The sequence below is a fragment of the Ranitomeya imitator genome, chromosome 1 (genome assembly GCF_032444005.1).
Source record: "Ranitomeya imitator isolate aRanImi1 chromosome 1, aRanImi1.pri, whole genome shotgun sequence".
Lineage (NCBI taxonomy): Eukaryota > Metazoa > Chordata > Amphibia > Anura > Dendrobatidae > Ranitomeya > Ranitomeya imitator.
This window is the reverse complement of record NC_091282.1, coordinates 599583618-599599755: the sequence shown is the minus strand read 5'-3', so window position 1 is coordinate 599599755 and position 16138 is coordinate 599583618. Positions and strand designations below refer to the sequence as shown.

The following is a 16138-nucleotide window of genomic DNA, read 5'->3' as shown; positions in this document are numbered from 1 at the left end:
TAGGGAAACAACCAGATGTACACTAAATCAGGGATAGGGAACGGGTCTAATACAAATATGGGAAGTCAGAGGCAGAAGGATCACCAGGGTATACTGGTCAGCTGCTCTAGCCATAAACTATCACTGATGCTGGCCAGCAGAGGACTTAAATAGCCCAGCCAGCTCCAAAATGAGGCCGAGGGGATTAACCAGTCCAGAGGGATGATAGCAGAAAACAAACCCCAAACTGGATCATGACACCATATGCCAGACCTTACAATGCCAGCTACGCCACCAATATACCACCCAGCTACCATATACCAGACCTTACACTGCCAAATACTCCACCAATATACCACGCAGCTAGCATATACCATATTTTATACCGCCATCTACTTCACCAATATACCACCCAGCCCCTATATAACAGATTTTACACCAATATACCACCCAGCTACCATATACCAGACCTTACACCGCCATCTACTCAACCAATATACAACCCAGTTACCATATACCAGATCTTAAACCGCCAGCTACTCCACCAATATACCACCCAGCTACCATATACCAGACTTACCCCGCCAGCTACTCCACCAATATACCACCCTGTCCCCATATAACAGATTTTACACCGACAGCTACTCTACCAATATACCACCCAGCTACAATAATACCAGATCTTACACAGCCAGCTACTCTACCAATATACCACCCAGCTAACATATGCCAGATCTTACATCAATTCTCAAAGGACCAGAACCTTGCCAAATGGCCAGAGAATTAAAGGCCACATGTTAATGAAGGCGAGGATGAGCAGGGCTTGGACCCCCTGTTGTCTTTTGTGAAAGGTGGCCAACATCAATGGAAGCTCTAGACCAAGCAACACCGACACCTAGAGATGAATTATGAGAATACCATGAAAGCATAGACACTAGGGCACCGACAACTAGAGATGAACTATGGGGGGCGTGGCCTAGCAGGAGATGTGAGAGGACGCTTGCCGGACCTCTCCCGCTGCCCGAACGGAGAATTAGGATATACTAAAGGCGCCGCCAAACACCGGAGGAGCAGCTCCTGAGTAACCGGGGAGCAGGGAGAGTAAACCGGACGCTGCAGGAGCCGGTAAATGACGCGCAAAAGGCAGAAAGAAGCCGGGGTGGCGGGCTGCACGCGCTCCCAAGATGGCGCCGACAGCGCAGGGGAGGAGGCGGCAAAGGCAGGCGCTGCTTACCAGAAGCGGCTAGAAATATTAGCAAAGCTGGAGCAGTTCGCCAGAACAGAGGAGGCAGGACGGATGATGCAAGGAGCTGAAGGAGAGGTGACAGGAGGAGCGGTGGACTCAGTGGAGCAGACGGGTGAGCAGGCTGGGGCACAGAGGGAGGTGGTGGAGAGTGAATCCTGCATGGCACCCACCATAACACCAGCCATAAGCAATGCTCCACTGGATAAAGTGGCTGGGCTGGCCCTGGATTGTGCAGCACAGCTGGGAACTGTATGTACTGATGAAGCTGCGGAGCCGACCCTGAGGGACATTTTCTCTGCTATACTGTCTTGCAAGACTGCATTAACAACCCTAACTGCTCAGGTAGATGGCCTGAAGGGGGAGGTTTCCTCGGTCCGCTCAGCAATGCACAAAATGGAGGGGAGAGTTGAATTGTTGGAGGAACGTGTAGGGGGAGTGGAGGACCAAATTGCCGAAATGGCTAAAAGGGAGAAAAAATATTTCCAGCGCATTTCAGAGTTGGAGCTTAAAACTGACGATCTGGAGAAAGCGTACGGCGATTTTGCAATATATTTTGAAACGGAGGCCCTCGCTGATATGCCTTCAGGAAACCCATTTAGTTAAAGAAAAAGTGGATATACTGCATAAAAGATGGGTGAGGAAGGCGTACCACGCGACATTCTCGACCTACGCTAGAGGGGTGTCAATTCTTGTGCATACGAGCGTTCCGTTCGAAGAGGTGGAGGTGGTGATAGATAGTGATGGACAGTATGTATTCCTAGTGTGTAAAATGTTTGCTAAATTGTTATGTGTAGTGTCGGTATATATTCCTCCACCGTACTCGGGGGGAAAAAATTACAGGAAATCCTAAATATAGCCGGTAGATGGGGAGGAGTTCCTTTGCTTATAATAGGAGATGTCAATAACATTATTAATGATCACTGGGATAAGGGTCAACACGCACCGCTAAGGGCAGAAGGGAATGAGACAGCGTTTGGCAGTTATTTGAAAGAAGTGGCATGGAGGGATCTGTGGAGAGTCCGTAACATTCACACATACTGTTTTTCCTGCTATTCGGCGACATATGGTTCGTTGTCTCGTATCGATTTGGCCCTAGGTAATGAAGGAATGGATGGGCTGGTGGAGGAGGTGGAATACATGACTAGGGTAATCTCGGACCATAGTCCGCTGGTGGTAACACTGCAAATTGAAAGCCAGGGGGAGATGGCTAAACGGGGGTGGAAAATTAACCCCTTCTGGTTGCAAATTCTTGATACGGGAAAGATAGGGGAGGAGCTAGAGTTCTTCCAAATTAATAACGGTAGTGCAGCGAAATACGTGGTGTGGGATACCATGAAGGCATTTCTGAGGGGGATATTATTTAGAGAGGTATCTAGACACAAGACACGAACAAGGGAATCGGATAAAGCGATAATGGAAGAATTGAAGGTAGCGGAGGCTGCATTGAATGTTCTGCGCTCACAAGACACCATAAAGCGTATGAAGATGGCTCAGGAGGAGGTAAATAAGTTACACTTACGTAGAGCAGAAAGGACAAGAAATTTCCAAAGAGAGGCATTTTATGCGGAGGGAGAGAAGGTGGGTCATCTGCTGTCGGTGGTGGCATCTGCACAGAGGGACTCGGCATACGTACATGCCTTAGAATTGGAGAATGGTAGTATTGTCACACAGGGGGCCCAAATTGTGGAAGGATTTAAGGGATTTTACAGCAAATTATATTCATCACGATTGGAACAGGGGGAAGAAGGTATTGACAGGTTTCTAGAGGAGGCAAACTTGCCTAGAATAGAGACAGAGGATAGAGACTGGTTGGATAGGCCGCTTACGGTGGAGGAATTGGAGGGTGCCTTGAGATCCATGGCGGGAGGGAAGGCGCCGGGGGCGGACGGCATTCCTGTTGAACTTTCTGGTGTCCTTGCTGAAGAGCTGCTGGCTCAGTTGTTGGGGGTCTTTGAGGAATCGCTGGAGAGGGGTATATTGCCTAATTCCATGAGGGAGGCCATTATTGTGGTCATCCCCAAACCAGACAAAAACCCACGGTTACTGGAGTCATATAGACCAATATCACTCCTAACAACAGATGTCAAGATTCTGGCTAAAGCCCTGGCGAACAGGCTGACCCGGGTGATAGAAAAAGTGGTTCATTCGGACCAATCAGGCTTTATGCCTAATAAATCAACTGCCATTAATTTGAGAAGGCTATTTCTCAATATGCAAATACCGGCTGATAATGCTGGCAGGAGAGTGGTGGTTTCCCTCGATGCACATAAGGCCTTTGATAGTATAGAATGGCAATACCTGTGGTCGGTGCTGAGTCGTTGTGGGTTTGGGCCAGTCTTTATGTCATGGGTGAGACTCCTATACTCCTCTCCGGTGGCCAAAATCAAGGTGAACAATGCAATGTCAGACAGCTTTCAGCTCTTTAGAGGTACTAGGCAGGGGTGCCCGTTGTCCCCGCTGCTGTTTGCTTTGGCGGTGGAGCCACTGGCAGCGGCTATCAGAAGGTCTCAAATGGTGAAAGGGTTTTTATATGGGAAGATGGAGGAAAAAATTGCCTTGTATGCAGATGACATATTGCTTTTTCTTGAGAGCTCTGGGGAACCATTGAGGAACGTAATAGCATTAATCGAGAGATTTGGGAAAATTTCAGGGTTAGTCATCAATTGGGACAAATCGAGCGTTTTGCAGGTAGATAGAGAAGTGGATTGTACGAGGGAGGTGGAAGAAGGTACAAAATTACGGGTGGTCACACAATTTAAATATTTGGGGATTCGGGTAGCTCTTCCCTTAACCAGATTTGAGGAACTTAATCTCGAGCCTTTAGTAACTAAGATACGCACCAAGATCTCAGTTTGGAGTAAGCTAAATTTGTTGGTGGTAGGAAGAGTAAATCTCCTCAAGATGGTGGTGATGTCTCAGATCTTGTATATTCTACATAATTCTCCGGTATGGATCCCAATGAGAACATTCCGTAAGTTGAGATCGTTATTCGGAGAGTTGGTGTGGGGAAGGAAGAGCCCAAGGATTAGGCAGGAGACTCTGCAGAGACCCAAAGATGAGGGGGGCTTGCATTACCCAACCCATGGTTGTACTTTCTGTCTGCACAGAGCCAACATCTTAGGGGATGGGGGAAAGGGTTAGAGGAAGAACTGGGTCATAGTAGTCTGGTGCATATCAGCGGGGTATGGCCCTTGAGTTTGGGTCTGGAATCAGGACTCTTTAAGAAATTGGGGATTGGTTATCCCACCATGAATTTAATTCATAGAGTATGGCAGATGCTGAAGCGAATTAGGGGAGTTGGGGGATTCACGGAATTTTCACCTATCTGGGATAACTCGTCTCTTCAAGAATTTAACCATATAAAAGGAATGGGAGAATGGAGAGAAAAAGGCATTAGGTTGTTAGGACAATTGATTCACAATGGGAGCCTTAGGTCTTACGATGCGCTTCAGCAGGATTTTCAGTTCCTGGGGTTAAAATGGTATCAATATAGGAGAGTTCAGCACGCTTTTCAGGCACAGAGGAGGAGGGGGCCCATGGTGATTCAGAAGGATCTCATGTTAGACTGTATACTAAATAATAATGGAACAAAGGGGGCAATATCGGAAGTATATGGGGATTTACTGCACACATTCTTGGCGGATTACCTGATTAAGGCTAGAGAGAAATGGGAGGCTGAACTGGGGGAAATAGACGATGACAAATGGGAGTCTATTCTGGAATACATACCCAAATTGTCGATGAGTGAGCCTGGGAGACTGTCGCAACTGTATGTGGTAAATAGGGCCTATAGGACACCCGACTTGTTGTTCAAAGCCGGAGTGAGATCTGATTCTGGGTGCCCTAGGTGCACTCAGACTGAGGCGGGTATGCTTCACATGTCGTGGCTGTGCCCCAGGCTCTTTTCATATTGGGTAGCAGTGATGAACCAAATTGGGGTGCTTTATGGATGTGCGGTTCCCAGGGATCCAGTGGTTTGTATACTTGGGTATGTGGAGGAATTGTCGGCCGACGAAACTGCCAAAATGGCAATAGCTAGATTGCTCTTTGTTGCAAGGAAAGTGATTGCGAGATACTGGATTAGGGAGGAACCTCCAACCAGACGAGAGTTTGTTGCACAAGCGAATCATATTGTCCAGCTCGAAAAAAGCATTTATATCAAGAGGAATAAGATGAGGTTTTTTCAAAAGCTATGGCAGCCATGGCTAAATGGGAATAATTGAGGGGTCGTGGAAAACAATGTTAATAATACAATATGTCTGTAATAAGGAAGATCTTCTCGTGGAGGGGGGGGGGGGGGTAAAGTTGGGGTTGGTTATCCGAGGGAGGGAGGGGGGGGGGGGAAGGGGTATATTTTCTTGTTAAAATAAAACACAAATGCACCTTGTTGTATAAGTAGATAACATTTATTATGCTCAATTAAAATTTATCTGATTAAAAAAAAGAGATGAACTATGAGATTATCATGCATCTCAGGGGTAAGTCCAATATACCACCAGAGCCCTGGTAGCCCTCCGCACGCACCCGTGTCTCATCTTTCTCTAGCGGTTCCACATACCGAGCTATCGAGACTGACTCTCCAGAACCACTTAGTCGACCCAAGTTTGGACTCTCCATATCGGTCCAGCCCCAACGAACCCATTGAGACGTCAGTCGTCCCGTTTGTACCTCCCACTAGGAAGTTATGACCCATCCAATATATTATTTCAGCTTGGAGGTCAAGGGAGGAGAATGGAGTCCAACCCAGAGGGACGGTGGGGGCGAATATGGGAGGGGGAGAGCTAGGGGTTAAAAGCTTTAGCCTTTGTCATTGTTCTGCTACGGAAGCCGCGTCACGTCACGCGTGAAGACTGACCAAAAACTAAGAAGGTTCCTGTGGGTATGAGTGCTTCCCTTCATCCAAAAGTTATAAGGAACAGTAACGTGAGACATACAGCTAACTGCAATTCCATACCTGAACCTTACCTTTACCTGTACTTCTGGTTGTAATATCTGTATATTACTCTGTATATCTTTGTATTATCTAGTGAGCTTTTTGGCAATTATAATATCAATTAAATTTGGGTTGCTCTTTAATCTCAAAACCCACTTTTCCACATCTGTGAGTCCAGCTGCTACTTATATGCCACCTGGGGTTGGTTCCTAACTTGATATAAGCTTATTAACAGACCGGGCTTATATCTAATGAGGAACTGGTGGCACCATACTGTCTGGGGTTATTGGGGGGATCTTGGCAGCGACGGACCAGAGAATATATAAATATACAGTGGGGCAAAAAAGTATTTAGTCAGCCAGCAATAGTGCAAGTTCCACCACTTAAAAAGATGAGAGGCGTCTGTAATTTACATCATAGGTAGACCTCAACTATGGGAGACAAACTGAGAAAAAAAAATCCAGAAAATCACATTGTCTGTTTTTTTAACATTTTATTTGCATATTATGGTGGAAAATAAGTATTTGGTCAGAAACAAAATTTCATCTCAATACTTTGTAATATATCCTTTGTTGGCAATGACAGAGGTCAAACGTTTTCTGTAAGTCTTCACAAGGTTGCCACACACTGTTGTTGGTATGTTGGCCCATTCCTCCATGCAGATCTCCTCTAGAGCAGTGATGTTTTTGGCTTTTCGCTTGGCAACACGGACTTTCAACTCCCTCCAAAAGTTTTCTATAGGGTTGAGATCTGGAGACTGGCTAGGCCACTCCAGGACCTTGAAATGCTTCTTACGAAGCCACTCCTTCGTTGCCCTGGCGGTGTGCTTTGGATCATTGTCATGTTGAAAGACCCAGCCACATTTCATCTTCAATGCCCTTGCTGATGGAAGGAGGTTTGCACTCAAAATCTCACGATACATGGCCCCATTCATTCTTTCATGTACCCGGATCAGTCGTCCTGGCCCCTTTGCAGAGAAACAGCCCCAAAGCATGATGTTTCCACCACCATGCTTTACAGTAGGTATGGTGTTTGATGGATGCAACTCAGTATTCTTTTTCCTCCAAACACGACAAGTTGTGTTTCTACCAAACAGTTCCAGTTTGGTTTCATCAGACCATAGGACATTCTCCCAAAACTCCTCTGGATCATCCAAATGCTCTCTAGCAAACTTCAGACGGGCCTGGACATGTACTGGCTTAAGCAGTGGGACACGTCTGGCACTGCAGGATCTGAGTCCATGGTGGCGTAGTGTGTTACTTATGGTAGGCCTTGTTACGTTGGTCCCAGCTCTCTGCAGTTCATTCACTAGGTCCCCCCGCATGGTTCTGGGATTTTTGCTCACCGTTCTTGTGATCATTCTGACCCCACGGGGTGGGATTTTGCGTGGAGCCCCAGATCGAGGGAGATTATCAGTGGTCTTGTATGTCTTCCATTTTCTAATTATTGCTCCCACTGTTGATTTCTTCACTCCAAGCTGGTTGGCTATTGCAGATTCAGTCTTCCCAGCCTGGTGCAGGGCTACAATTTTGTTTCTGGTGTCCTTTGACAGCTCTTTGGTCTTCACCATAGTGGAGTTTGGAGTCAGACTGTTTGAGGGTGTGCACAGCTGTCTTTTTATACTGATAACAAGTTTAAACAGGTGCCATTACTACAGGTAATGAGTGGAGGAAAGAGGAGACTCTTAAAGAAGAAGTTACAGGTCTGCGAGAGCCAGAAATCTTGATTGTTTGTTTCTGACCAAATACTTATTTTCCACCATAATATGCAAAAAAAATGATAAAAAAACAGACAATGTGATTTTCTGGATTTTTTTTTCTCAGTTTGTCTCCCATAGTTGAGGTCTACCTATGATGTAAATTACAGACGCCTCTCATCTTTTTAAGTGGTGGAACTTGCACTATTGCTGACTGACTAAATACTTTTTTTCCCCACTGTATATATATTTCCTGGCCCTGGACTGGTGATATACAATGGGTACAGAAAGTATTCAGACCCCTTTTCATTGCAGCCATTTTGTAAATTCAAAAAAGTTCATTTTTTCTCATTAATGTACACTCTGCACCCAATCTTGACTGAAACAAGCCGAAATGTAGTAAGTTGTGCAAATTTAATAAAAAGAAAAAAGTGAAATATCACATGGTCATAAGTATTCAGGCACTTTGCTCTTTTGAGCTACTACAGCCATAAGTCTTCTTGGGAATGATGCAACAAGTTTTTCACACCTGGATTTGGGGATCCTCTGCCATTGTTCTTTGCAGATCCTCTCGAGTTCCGTCAGGTTGGATGGTGAACGTTGGTGGACAGCCATTTTCAGGTCTCTCCCGAGATGCTAAATTGGGTTTAGGTCAGGGCTCTGAGTGGGCCAGTCAAGAATGGTCGCAGAGTTGTTCTCAAGCCACTCCTTTGTTATTTTAGCTGTGTGCTTAGGGTCATTGTCTTGTAAGGTGAACCTTTGACCAAGCCTGAGGAGCAGGGCACTCTGGAAGAGGTTTTCATCCAGGATATCTCTGTGCATTCATGTTCCCTTCATTGACAACCAATCATCCTGTCCCTGCAGGTGAAGAACACCCCCATAGCATGATGCTGCCACCACCATGTTTCACTGTTGGGATTGTATTGGGCAGGTCATGAGCAGTGCATGGTTTTCTCCACACATACCGCTTAGAATTATCACCAAAAAGGTCTAGCTTCGTCTCATCAGACCAGAAAATCTTATTTCTCCTAGCCTGGGAGTTCTTCATGTGTTTTTTTTTTTTATCAAACTCTACGCTGGCTTTCACTGAGGAGAAGCTTCCGTCGGTTCACTCTGCCATAAAGGCCCAACTGGTGGAGGGCCGTAGTGATAGTTGACTTTGCGGATCTTTCTCCCATCTCCCTACTGCATCTCTGGAGCTCAGCCACAGTGATCTTGGGGTTCTTCTTTACCTATCTCACCAAGGCTCCTTTGACCTCATGATTCTCATTTGGTCTGACATGCATTGTGAGCTGTGAGAGCTTATATAGACACGTGTGCGCCTTTCCAAATAAAGTCCTATCAGATTTATTAAACACAGATGGACTCCAATGAAGGAGTATAACCAGCTCAAGGAGGATCACAAGGAAATAGACAGCATGTGACATGAGTGTCGGAGCAAAGGGTCTGAATACTTATCACCATGCGATATTTCAGTTTTTCTTTTTTATTAAATTTGCAAAAATTTCTACATTTCTGGGGGGGGGGGTTTCAGTCCAAGATTGGGTGCAAAGTTTACATTAATGTGAATTTTTTTTAAAGGGGTCTGAATACTTTCCATATGCACTGTATATACCGCCCTCACTGCAGAGTGCCCCGATAACCAGTACGTGGCAGGGCAGCCTCTCCGGCGACTACTTATCCTAGGTGCCATTCCATGACTGACCTGAGGGTAAGGGGGACGCCAGAGAGCTGCGACTGTGTAAGCTCCATCACAGATTGGTGACGGCAGGGGGATATCCGTAGCCCCCGGCTCTCGTGTGTTTCCTTACAGCCTGCATCCAAAGAAACTAATATGTGTCTAGGATGAAAAATGTAATCATTCACTAACTGTGAGCAGAGATGTGTCCAGAAATTGTACTTTACAATGTATCATAAACCTACAGAATGTTTCATCATATACTGTGTAATATCACCTGAATAACCTGAAGAGCATCTCACTGTCCTTAACACCTGCAGAGCATCTCAGTTCCTATTACCTGCAGAACATTTCACAGTCCTCATTACCTGCGGAGCATCTCACAGTCCCTATTACCTGGAGAACATCTCACAGTCCCTATTACCTACAGAGCATCTCACAGTCCCTATTACCTGCAGAGCATCTCACAGTCCCTATTACCTGCAGAACATCTCACAGTCCTCATTACCTGCAGAGCATCTCAGTCCCTATTATGTGCAGAGCATCTCACAGTTCCTATTACCTGGAGAACATCTCACAGTTCCTATTACCTGCAGAGCATCTCACAGTCCCTATTACCTGCAGAACATCTCACAGTCCCCATTACCTGGAGAACATCTCACAGTTCCTATTACCTGGAGAACATCTCACAGTTCCTATTACTAGCAGAGCATCTCACAGTCCCTATTACCTGCAGAACATCTCACAGCTCCTATTACCTGCAGAGCATCTCACAGCTCCTATTACCTGCAGAGCATCTCACAGTCCCTATTACCTGCAGAACATCTCACAGCTCCTATTACCAAATACCCTGTTTTTTACATCTTTTACTAGCACTTGCGGATTACTGCAACATTTTTTTCAAACTGAGTGTTTTTGGTTTTACTATTCTCTTTTGTGTCTTCAGGTTTCTTGGTGGTGTGTGAACATGATCATACAGACTTGTTCACTGTGCAAGTAGCCCATGTGTTTCTGTTTCCATAATTGTTCTCTTGTGTCTACAAGACTGGGGAGTTCCACCACTCCTCTTGGGCTATCTGCACAAAAGCTGTTCTACCCTGTATGCACACATGGATTTTTTCCTCTCTGAACCCTGTTCACACAGGTTATATACAGATGATCAGGTTTTTAAATACATCAGATAGGGATTGCATACATTAGTTAGGACTGCTCTGATAAGGGTATACCGTGAAGATTGGTAGAGCAGCTTAGTATACATTTTTTGCAAAAAACGTATCAACCAAATACCCTGTTTTTTACATCTTTTACTAGCACTTGCGGATTACTGCAACATTTTTTTCAAACTGAGTGTTTTTGGTTTTACTATTCTCTTTTGTGTCTTCAGGTTTCTTGGTGGTGTGTGAACATGATCATACAGACTTGTTCACTGTGCAAGTAGCCCATGTGTTTCTGTTTCCATAATTGTTCTCTTGTGTCTACAAGACTGGGGAGTTCCACCACTCCTCTTGGGCTATCTGCACAAAAGCTGTTCTACCCTGTATGCACACATGGATTTTTTCCTCTCTGAACCCTGTTCACACAGGTTATATACAGATGATCAGGTTTTTAAATACATCAGATAGGGATTGCATACATTAGTTAGGACTGCTCTGATAAGGGTATACCGTGAAGATTGGTAGAGCAGCTTAGTATACATTTTTTGCAAAAAACGTATCAACCAAATACCCTGTTTTTTACATCTTTTACTAGCACTTGCGGATTACTGCAACATTTTTTTCAAACTGAGTGTTTTTGGTTTTACTATTCTCTTTTGTGTCTTCAGGTTTCTTGGTGGTGTGTGAACATGATCATACAGACTTGTTCACTGTGCAAGTAGCCCATGTGTTTCTGTTTCCATAATTGTTCTCTTGTGTCTACAAGACTGGGGAGTTCCACCACTCCTCTTGGGCTATCTGCACAAAAGCTGTTCTACCCTGTATGCACACATGGATTTTTTCCTCTCTGAACCCTGTTCACACAGGTTATATACAGATGATCAGGTTTTTAAATACATCAGATAGGGATTGCATACATTAGTTAGGACTGCTCTGATAAGGGTATACCGTGAAGATTGGTAGAGCAGCTTAGTATACATTTTTTGCAAAAAACGTATCAACCAAATACCCTGTTTTTTACATCTTTTACTAGCACTTGCGGATTACTGCAACATTTTTTTCAAACTGAGTGTTTTTGGTTTTACTATTCTCTTTTGTGTCTTCAGGTTTCTTGGTGGTGTGTGAACATGATCATACAGACTTGTTCACTGTGCAAGTAGCCCATGTGTTTCTGTTTCCATAATTGTTCTCTTGTGTCTACAAGACTGGGGAGTTCCACCACTCCTCTTGGGCTATCTGCACAAAAGCTGTTCTACCCTGTATGCACACATGGATTTTTTCCTCTCTGAACCCTGTTCACACAGGTTATATACAGATGATCAGGTTTTTAAATACATCAGATAGGGATTGCATACATTAGTTAGGACTGCTCTGATAAGGGTATACCGTGAAGATTGGTAGAGCAGCTTAGTATACATTTTTTGCAAAAAACGTATCAACCAAATACCCTGTTTTTTACATCTTTTACTAGCACTTGCGGATTACTGCAACATTTTTTTCAAACTGAGTGTTTTTGGTTTTACTATTCTCTTTTGTGTCTTCAGGTTTCTTGGTGGTGTGTGAACATGATCATACAGACTTGTTCACTGTGCAAGTAGCCCATGTGTTTCTAGCTCCTATTACCTGCAGAGCATCTCACAGCTCCTATTACCTGCAGAGCATCTCACAGTCCCTATTACCTGCAGAACATCTCACAGCTCCTATTACCTGCAGAACATCTCACAGCTCCTATTACCTGCAGAACATCTCACAGCTCCTATTACCTGCAGAGCATCTCACAGCTCCTATTACCTGCAGAACATCTCACAGTCCCTATTACCTGCAGAGCATCTCACAGTCCCTATTATGTGCAGAGCATCTCACAGTTCCTATTACCTGCAGAGCATCTCACAGTTCCTATTACCTGGAGAACATCTCACAGTTCCTATTACCAGGAGAGCATCTCACAGTCCCTATTACCTGGAGAACATCTCACAGTTCCTATTACCTGCAGAACATCTCACAGTCCCCACTACCTGCAGAGCATCTCACAGTTCCTATTACCTGCAGAACATCTCACAGTCCCTATTTCGGCAGAACATCTCACAGTCCCCATTACCTGCAGAGCATCTCACTGTCCCCATTACCTGCAGAGCATCTCACTGCCCCCATTACCTGCAGAGCATATCACTGCCCCTATTACCTGCAGAACATATCACTGCCCCTATTACCTGCAGAACATCTCACATACAGCAGCTCAGTAGGGTCTGAGCTGCCCCTTGCTCTCACCCTGCCACCCATCATCCCTGCCATTTCCCAAAGGTTGTGCACTGTCACCAGAGATGCTAGCTCCCTGGCCTTGACATTTCCACAGGCGGCCGCTAATTAGAACCATCTATTTATAATCTGCAGGCGGACCACTGCTTGCAGTTTGATGCCCCTTCCCCTGTTGCACTGGCACTTACCCCTGGCAGGGTCTTCTGCTCATGGAGGGCACTTTGGGCTTTTAGCGCAGACTCCCTGGCACAGTATGTTAAGAAGGCGCATCCTGCAAAACACAATCAAAGTGAACTGTTAATGTGGCAGTGTATATATACAGTAGGAGTGGTACTGTGCAGTGTGTATATAATATATATATATATATATATATATATATATATATATATGAGAAGTGGTACTGTGCAGTGTATATATACAGGAGGAGTGGTACTGTGCAGTGTATATATACAGGACAGGAGGAGTGGTACTGTGCAGTGTATATATACACAGGACAGGAGGAGTGGTACTGTGCAGTGTATATATACACAGGAGGAGTGGTACTGTGCAGTGTATATATATATATATATATATATATATATATATATATATATATATATATATATATATATATATATATATATATATATATATACACTAGCTGAAGTGCCCGGCGTTGCCTGGTCATAGTAAATATCTGTGGTTAGTTATAGCACCTCACTTCTCTTATTTCCCCATCACGCCTCATTTTCCCCCTCACATCTCTCATTTTCTCCCTCACACCTCTCATTTTCTCCCTCACTCCTCTCATTCCCCCCTAACACTTGTCATTTCAACCTCACATCTGTCATTTTCTGATCACTCCACTATTTTTCCTCACTCCTCTCATTTTGCACTCACACCTTTTCATTTTCACCTCATCACCTCAGTATATACATGTTTGTCATCTCCCTTATATGTCATCTCCTGTATATAGTATATACCTGTATGTCATCTCCCCTATATATAGTATATACCTGAATGTCATCTCCTTCTATACATAGTATATACCTGTATGTCATCTCCTTCTGTATATAGTATATACCTGTGTCATCTCCCCTGTATATAGTATATATCTGTTTGTCATTTCCTCCTGTATATAGTATATACCTGCATGTCATCTTCTATATATAGCATATACCTGTAGGTCATCTCCTCCTGTATATAGTATATACCTGTAGGTCATCTGCTCCTGTATATAGTATATACCTGTATGTCATCTCTCCTGTATATAGTATATACCTGTGTGTCATCTCCTCCTGTATTAGACCTCGTTCACACGTTATTTGCTCAGTATTTTTACCTCAGTATTTGTAAGCTAAATTGGCAGCCTGAGAAATCCCCAGCCAACAGGAAGCCCTCCCCCTGGCAGTATATATTAGCTCACACATACACATAATAGACAGGTCATGTGACTGACAGCTGCCGTATTTCCTATATGGTACATTTGTTGTAGTTTGTCTGCTTATTAATCAGATTTTTATTTTTGAAGGATAATACCAGACTTGTGTGTGTTTTAGGGCGAGTTTCGTTTGTCAAGTTGTGTGTGTTGAGTTGCGTGTGGCGACATGCATGTAGCGACTTTTGTGAGATGAGTTGTGTGGCAACATGCGTGTAGCAACTTTTTGTGTGTCGAGTTGCATGTGACAGGTTAGTGTAGCAAGTTGTGTGCAGCAAGTTTTGCGCATGGCGAGTTTTGCGCGTGGCGAGTTTTGTGTGGTGCCTTATGAGTATGTGCAAGTTTTGTGTGAGGCAACTTTTGCATGTGTTGCAACTTTTGTGCATGTGGCAATTTTTCCGCGTGTGCAAGTTTTGCGTGTGGCGAGTTTTCCATGAGGTGAGTTTTGCAAGAGCCTAGTTTTTGCATGTGGCGAGTTCTGCGTGTGGCGTGTTTTGAGCGGCGACTTGTGTTTCGACTTTTATGTGGCGAGGTTGGTGTATTTGTGGTGAAATGTGTGCTGAGGGTAATATGTGTTCAAGCACGTGGTAGTGTGTGGCGCATTTTGTGTGTGTTCATATCCCCGTGTGTGGTGAGTATCCCATGTCGGGGCCCCACCTTAGCAACTGTATGGTATATACTCTTTGGCGCCATCGCTCTCATTCTTTAAGTCCCCCTTGTTCACATCTGGCAGCTGTCAATTTGCCTCCTACACTTTTCCTTTCGTTTTTTTCCCATTATGTAGATAGGGGCAAAATTGTTTAGTGAATTGGAAAGCGCGGGGTTAAAATTTCACCTCACAACATAGCCTATGACGCTCTCGGGGTCCAGACGTGTGACTGTGCAAGATTTTGTGGCTGTAGCTGCGACGGTGCAGATGCCAATCCCGGACATACACACATTCAGCTTAAAATATATATATATATATATATATATATATATATATATATATATATATACACACACACACAGACACACGGGAAGTGGTACTGTGCAGCGTATATATACAGGACAGGAGGAGTGGTACTGTGCAGGGTATATACAGGACGTGAGGAGTGGTACTGTGCAGTGTATATATACAGGACAGGAGGAGTGGTACTGTGCAGTGTATATATACAGGACAGGAGGAGTGGTACTGTGCAGTGTATATATACAGGAGGAGTGGTACTGTGCAGTGTATATATACAGGACAGGAGGAGTGGTACTGTGCAGTGTATATATACACAGGACAGGAGGAGTGGTACTGTGCAGTGTATATATACAGGAGGAGTGGTACTGTGCAGTGTATATATACAGGACAGGAGGAGTGGTACTGTGCAGTGTATATATACAGGAGGAGTGGTACTGTGCAGTGTATATATACACAGGACAGGAGGAGTGGTACTGTGCAGTGTATATATACAGGACAGGAGGAGTGGTACTGTGCAGTGTATATATACAGGAGGAGTGGTACTGTGCAGTGTATATATACAGGACAGGAGGAGTGGTACTGTGCAGTGTATATATACAGGACAGGAGGAGTGGTACTGTGCAGTGTATATATACAGGACAGGAGGAGTGGTACTGGGCAGTGTATATATACAGGACAAGAGACGTGGTACTGTGCAGTGTATATATACAGGACAGGAGGAGTGGTACTGTGCAGTGTATATATACACAGGACAGGAGGAGTGGTACTGTGCAGTGTATATATACAGGACAGGAGGAGTGGTACTGGGCAGTGTATATATACAGGACAGG

At 44.5% G+C, this 16138-nt stretch overlaps 1 protein-coding gene across 4 annotated transcripts in view; it reads right to left on the bottom strand.

Moving 5' to 3' along the window:
- Positions 1-16138, bottom strand: part of LOC138681076 (CUGBP Elav-like family member 3-A) — a 236133-nt gene that overhangs the window by 155921 nt on the left and 64074 nt on the right. For all 4 annotated transcript variants that reach the window (XM_069768320.1, XM_069768328.1, XM_069768335.1 and 1 more), the window contains exon 2: positions 13131-13213. In XM_069768320.1, coding sequence (XP_069624421.1) covers positions 13131-13213 — 83 coding nt within the window. The remainder of the gene's footprint in view (positions 1-13130; positions 13214-16138) is intronic.